The sequence below is a fragment of the Cynara cardunculus genome, assembly GCF_001531365.2.
Source record: "Cynara cardunculus var. scolymus isolate 2C chromosome LG 11, CcrdV1, whole genome shotgun sequence".
NCBI classification, from domain to species: Eukaryota; Viridiplantae; Streptophyta; class Magnoliopsida; order Asterales; family Asteraceae; genus Cynara; species Cynara cardunculus.
This window is the reverse complement of record NC_037538.1, coordinates 11,061,964-11,069,165: the sequence shown is the minus strand read 5'-3', so window position 1 is coordinate 11,069,165 and position 7,202 is coordinate 11,061,964. Positions and strand designations below refer to the sequence as shown.

The window sequence follows — 7,202 nt, the reverse complement described above, 5'->3', positions numbered from 1 at the left end:
TTTAATATATAATAACTATTATAAATCCAATCCAACACTCTCTTTAATTAATGATGGATGCTTTTTCTTATCATATAATACTTGCACTGCAGCTGCAGCTGCAGCTATGGCTTTAATTTTGCCAAAAAAACACATGTATTCTAGAGATGATAAGTCCCAGCTGTATATTGTGTGGGAAAATGAAGACTCCTATTTCGCTAATCTCTGATGGGATCAAACGAATACGTTAAGACGACACAACGATTGCAAGGTTCACGAAACTAGCTAATATGCACTCACTCAATTATCTCGCTTTTATTGCGTGTAACCCACAAAAAGTTTATACATTGACATAATTCTTCTAACCTAATGTATCAGTCAAGTTGCTGGAAAGAACAAAGAACCCATGTACTTACGCTAAATGCCTTCAATTTCAAGAAAAATTATGCTAAAAATCAACATCAAAGAAGGTAGGTAAAAGGTACCTTACAAGAAGAAATAACAAGACAAGAACAAAGGCCAAATCCATCGCAACGCCCTCTCGCTTGTTATTATATTATACTTCACTGATCTCCCCTTCTTCACATACACCAACATCCACAACCAAACCTTTCTTCTTTGACTCCAAAACCCTGCAACAGTTTCTCCTTGGAGACTGCATGCAACAAAACACATATCATCATAACCATCTCTCTCTATATATCTTTATTATGTAACAACAGAAGAAAATATAAAACATAATCTTTATTGGACTTACCCTATCCCATAATTGTGGATCAGGTCTTTTATAGACCACAACTTTATCAAGGTTTGAAGGATCCAGAATCTTCCATTTGCAAGCAGGGTGAGGCACACGATGTCGTGCGTATTCGCTTATGGTCTCATTGCTCGTGGAATTTAGCCGCACCTTTGTCATGTAGAACACAAATGGTTTTTGACACGGGTTTCTGGCAACAGGACGTGTATTGAACGCATAAGCCGTGTAATCTGCTCTTCTATACCAATTCAAGAAAGTTCTTGATGGCATTTCCACCTCACGGGGAGACAAGATTCCTCTAAATACTTGAATTGCAAACCCCCAAGAAACCGAAACAGTCCAACTTTTTGAGGAATCATAACAAATGGATTGTTGTATGAGTCCAGCCGAGTCCAGTTTCATGGGTAACATTAGTCTTTGTAGAGCTTCAACTCTTGTCACCTCCGGAAAAATTGGTTCAACAACATCAAGATGGTGCAATGAAACTATTGGTGTCACAGGGTGTGCAGCAAGCAGCCCAAATAAGTTCCCATACACATCATACTGAACACAACAAAAAAAGACACCTTAGAATCAATGCCAGCTTCTAAATTTAGTACAAATTATAATCAATGCGTTTAATTCTTTTTGCCCAGAGTGTCGAGTCCCTAGAATATGTAGAGCCCCCATATTACTCTCCAAAAGAGTCCTTGAGAAGAGTAATAACAAATATTAACACCAACATCAGAGATCTTTGCAGTTTTCTTGTGACAGTTCAGTAACCACAAAAAAAAAATTAAGAAAATAAAATTCAATAAACAACCATTTCAAGATTAGACCCATATCAGACACCCTTTTTAACTACATGGGTAAGCCATTCCTCTACTAAAGTACCAAACTTGACGCCAAATCTGGTGAAGTTAACAGTCATACACAAATGAGGTTAAAAGGCCAACAACAACAGTACACATCAATAATTTATGCTTCTGGAGGTTACCACCATGTGCACAATTATTGTCCAAATATCACCACTAGAAATCCAAGACAGCGAAGGTTTTCCCTACCACATAATAATGTAAATAGAGACAAATAGTCAAATGTTGTTGGTGTACAACAATTCCTATTTTCTACTCCCTTTCTTCAATCAGAGTTTTGGCTTAGCTTAGCATCACCATATCCACAATAAATGGAGAAAGATTTTACAGAAAAGAAACAATAAACAGTAGATTTATTCAACAACTAAAGTTAGGTATGCAAAGTCTGAATAAAACCGAGGGAAGTTGAAAAAGTGAAAGACTTCAGTACATTGTGTCGGTTACTCTTATGGAACTTGATTTCGACTATAAACCAAGCTACATCTTTGTAAGAAAAAACAGGAACCACAGTTAAGATGTTGGTGTTCCAGTTATATAATAATGTGAAGATTTTCGAGTCATATCGCTGTTGAATATGGTTTTCTTCACATAAATGGAGCCCCAAATGTCCCGCCAATTGAGACATAATAAGAATCCCATCAATTAGGCAAATTGCTAAACCACATAGAAGTTCTTTTGTCGGTGTGTGATTATTGATCCTAATGCCATCTTAAGTAAAACCGTTACTCAAGATTAGTCCACTAGCCGAAACTTTTCCCCATCAGTTTACCATTCAGAATACCCTTCAATAATGATAAAAGAAAGGAATGCCATAAACAGAAGTACCATGACAATGGCAAAAATGTAACTTTAACTCGGAAATTAGCCAAAAAAGGGGCACATTGCAGTCCAAAGTAGAACATACTTGCAATTTTCAAGAGATCGCAAGGCTTATAAACCCTCTTAGCTTAGGTAATGGCTATTCCTAATGTCACACCAAGAAATCTTTGCTCCTTGGCCATTTGGGTACAACCAAACAAGCATGATTTACAACCTAACAATTTGATATATGGATGAGTTCTAGGTGAAATGTACAGCTAAACTTGCTTGATGTACAACCCTACAAAGCAATGGCGATGAAAATGAGGGGTTTAGATTTTCACTAACCTGGTGGAAGCCGAGTTCCTTGGTGAGTGGCACGCCGAGTTCCGCCATACACGCCTGCATCCGGTCGTCGGAGCCGTAGAGGCCGGGATACCTCTGAATACACCGATCTTGCATCTTCTCCAAAGCTTTAGCTAAAGGATAACTTATGGCAAAACCGCCGCCGCCGTAGGCCATGCCGTAGCTGAAGTATATGTTCTGCAAATGACTTTCTGACAAGCTTCCGATGTAATAATATTGATTGTGATCGTACTTATTCAAAACCCTAACAAGATTATCAGTGATGAACACTGTGTCATCATCCCCCATCACAAACCACCTCACATTTTCCATCCCTAATCGCATCGTCTCCGATATAATCCTGGAAATTCGAATCGCCGACCGGTGACCCTGCTTGTTCTTATAAGCAAAATGTGAGGTATCGCCGGAAATTTTAAGCGGCGGTAGACCATCATCGGGTTGGGTCTTGACAGGGTTATCCAACCACACAATCCCTCTCATTTTTGCCTCTTTCTTCCACCACAACCTGATGTAATTCCTCCGTTTTTCCCAGAGCTTCGCCGAGGCCGCAATGCCGAAAACTATGTGTTTGAGCTCCGTTTTCTCGGGCTCAACGATCGCGGGAGTAAGCGTGATGTTCTGTAACGAATCACGAGTTGAAAATAGCAAATCCTGTTCGGGACAAGGCAAATTAGAGGTGTTGAGAAGCTTGAGAGTGTAAACGAGGTAAGTTGCACAGACGAACAAGATAAGGTACAGCATGAGCTTGGGCAAACCACTGCCGACCCGATTTGGCAAAATGGGCGATGTCGTGTTCGATGCGTGGGTTCTCATCTGATCCCATATCACCTTCTCTGAATCTTTCTGAACCAATTTCATATCGAGGGTAAAAGGGCAACAGATCTATGAAATTAAACCGAAATCCACAAAAACCCACAAGAGAAAAATCAAGAAATCAAAGGGAAAAGTTGAAGAAAAGAAATTGGGGGGGGTTTAAAAGAGTAAAGGTTTTTTGAGGAGAGCATGCAATGGTGCCAGCTTGCACACTCCCCTGAAATCTGAATCAAGCTGAAGATGATCAACTACAATACGTATACTGTATATGTATCTACATATGTATATATAATGTACATGGAAGTCTGTGCCGCCGTGTGTGTACAGTGGGGAAGACAAAGAAAAAGAGAAAGGAAAAGGGTGATTGATGTGAAGGGTCCAATTGAAACTAGAATGAAGGAGAAGGAGGAGGAGGAGGAGGAGGAGGAGATATCATATATGTGTTTATTTATATAAAGATTCCAGATCCAACACTCTACAAATGCTTCCTGCTTTCACTTATTAAATTGGATGTCCAAATATTTATAATTACAATTCTCTCTCTATTTGTAGTAACCATGTTTTCTCTTTCAGAAGATATGCAACTTTTTGGCCATATCTTGTAGGATTTAAGAATCAAGGGCTTGTTTTGGAAAACTTCAAAATTAGTAACAGATTTCAAAATTTATGAGTCGTTTACTAAACACTTGCTCAGTAAGCGTTCACTGGTAATTTTTCTTACCGGATAAACATAACAAGGGTTAAAAATCTTACCCGGTAAGTGCAATGATAAAGATGAAGAGTCTTACTCGGTAAGTGAAAGTGACGACTCTTACTTGGGTAATCGCTTACCGAGTAAATTGTTGCATACGATACCATTTTGATATGCTATAATCTTACCCGGTAAAATAAATTAAAGTGTTGCCTCCTAATGATAAGCGCTTACCAGGTAAGCATTTAGGTAAACGGCCTCTTATTGTTTATTATATACTCTTGATATTATTTGGTTTAATACTTTAGTATCATGTCCATCAATCATATAAAAACACATTAGCTATTTTATTTTTACTTGATTAATGGAAGAGGAATGAAACATAAGAATTTAGGTAAAGTGACATACGTTTAATCTTCAATATGGTTCTCTTATTGAATATCAGGACTTGCTCTGATAGCGAAATCAAGATTAGATCGCTTTCTAAACTTCTAAGTTTAAAACTCTAATATTTTTGTTAATCTCTAGAGTTGTAATTTTTACTTTTACTATGACCTTTTTGTTGTAACTATTGTATCGGGTTAGCTGAAGATTGTTCTTTAACATGTTAAATATGATATTTTGAACAAAGTTCTCAATTTTACGTGTGTTTATGCCATTTTATCAACCTGTTTAAAGGGCGTTGTTTTCTTTGTGTACATCAGGTTCAGATAATCAAATTGTTAATTTTTTGGGTTTAAGCATCATCTATGCTTAACATATACGTAGCTTTGTTATCTTAATTTACAATATAATCCAAAAGTATGTAAGAGAGTCTTCAAAATGATTGGAACATTTCTATATTGACTTATATATATATCTCAGCTAATCACATTCACAAAGATAACAATTACGAAAGTCCATAACGATATAAAAAATATTAAATCCTAACTTTTATTTATCAGATGAATTAATTTTCAAGTTTGATTGTCATATTTAAGATCGTCTTGAAATGAGATTTTGTTATATTATATGGGTCCATTTATGGGAATACTGATTAGTTTGTGGTAATTGTGAGATCCAATCTCAACCATAAAACAATGGATAAATTAAAAAACTAATATTTTTGGTAAGTTGACTTAAAATTATAATTAAATGGTATTTTAGGTATTTTAAATTTTTTATCTCTCATATCTCTCTTTCTCTCCTACCTCCGGCCTCCGACGAACACCATGTAATACCTAAAATACATCAAGACACACAATGTGCACCCAAAATACATATAATGAGATATTCAAAACACATCAAGTAAACTTTGAGATCACTGTGACACCAACTGTGCTACCACTGTCACAGGTGGGTATTTAGTGGTTGATCATCGGAGACGGCGTATCGGTCAGAAAAGATGACCGGAGGAGGTCACCTCAGTGGTGGCGGGTGCCAGAGAAGGCCACCGAATTTGGTCCCTGTGTGTGTATATATATAAATATATTAAAATAAAAAAACTAATTAAAGTAAATTGAATAATCAACACAATTTACTAATTTACTCTTTGTTTTATTTTAGTAAATAACATTAAATTATTTAAACATTAAAATCAAAGAGAAAATTTGTTTTAGTAAAAAATTGTTTGAAGATAAATCAACTGATTCCTATAAACATTAAAATCAAAGAGAAAAAAAAAAAGACGTGTCTTGACACTTGTTGCTAATAAATAGTTTTTGTTAGAATAAATACATCCGATAAATAAAAAACGTAAGGTTAAAACTGGATTACTTATGTTCCATTTTATTTCTTTACTGAGCGCAACTAAATATTTGTATTTTATTTTACTCAAAAACACCTAACATAAATAATAAATAGTTGAGATGTTAAAATTTCTTTTATAAAATTATTTTATTGTCCTTTTCATCTCAAACTGGTCATTAACTTTAGTTAATTGAACTAAAATGGTAATAATAAAAACTCCAATTTCACACACCTGGTTCTAACAAAAACAACCATCATATGTAAGAATTAACTTAACTGAATGAAACAGTCATTTACAGCGTCACGAAATTGTTTTTATAAGATCAAATGCCCAAAATCAAGACAAAAGAACCCTATAAACATCAAATTGAACACAAGAACGTTAGGTTATGAAAACCTTCTTCAAGATTATATCACAAATRCCCAAAATCAACAATCACATGAAAATTTTGAGAAGAGCTAACAAGAATATACCTCTATTTTATAAAATAAAAAAAGATGTGAGTTATTTGATTTTGAACTCGTCTATGAAGCTTCCATCTCAAGCTTGGAGAGGGCATAGAGGAGAGCATCAGGAATCTGTTTCTCTGACCTCTGATGTTCTCCTCTAAAAGATAGCTTCATTTTTCTGTTCTTTTTATGCAAGAAATTCCCAGGACGTTTTACAATTTCTTCATATTATGTCATAAAATACCCAAAAGATATATAACTAAATGATAGAAAGAAAGCCTGTTCTTTGAGATGTTTGGAGCTTTTTCTGCTTTGTCTATGATATACAACATTCTAGGAGTTTACCTTACCATCATGCCCTCAAAGATATAAACATTGTTGTCAAAAATTGTGTTGTCATGGGACTCCACTTGAACGTTTAGATGATCTTTAAGTAATGAACTGTTGCAAAAAGGAAAGCATACATTTAGAATGAAAAATATAAGAACATAAAATGCATATTCTTGAAACAAAGCAAATAATGCAAACTCGTCAATGATTTGAATTGCAAAATAGACCAAACTGAGGAGTCAAAACCAGACCTCCATTGTGCCGTTCCAAAACATAACATCTTTTACAAAACAATAATAGTGGATGATATGCAACAAAATTTAAGTAAAGAATCTTAATCCCAAAAATTGAGCATGTACATGAAAAAAGTCATCCGTCATCCATGTAATTGGATATGGATACTTTCAATATCCAAGCCCAGACAACCACCAGTTAG

The 7,202-nt window shown here is 35.4% G+C and overlaps 1 protein-coding gene across 1 annotated transcript; it reads right to left on the bottom strand.

Annotated features, from left to right (window-relative positions):
• Nucleotides 1-272: 272 nt before the first annotated feature.
• On the bottom strand, nucleotides 273-3,967 carry LOC112521311. Its single transcript, XM_025130088.1, has 3 exons — nucleotides 2,737-3,967; nucleotides 737-1,279; nucleotides 273-634 (listed from the first exon to the last, which is right to left on the bottom strand). The coding sequence occupies exons 1-3, from the start codon at nucleotides 3,610-3,612 to the stop codon at nucleotides 536-538; spliced, it is 1,518 nt and encodes a 505-aa protein (XP_024985856.1). The 5' UTR covers nucleotides 3,613-3,967; the 3' UTR covers nucleotides 273-535.
• Between the last annotated feature and the right edge of the window lie 3,235 nt (nucleotides 3,968-7,202).

Coding starts and splice junctions, on each gene's coding strand:
- LOC112521311 (XM_025130088.1), bottom strand. CDS start 3,612: ATGAAATTGGTTCAGAAAGATTCAGAGAAGGTGATATGGGATCAGATG. Junction 1,280..2,736: donor AGGAACTCGGCTTCCACCAG/GTTAGTGAAAAT, acceptor TGTTGTGTTCAG/TATGATGTGTATGGGAACTT. Junction 635..736: donor ATCCACAATTATGGGATAGG/GTAAGTCCAATA, acceptor TGTTGCATGCAG/TCTCCAAGGAGAAACTGTTG.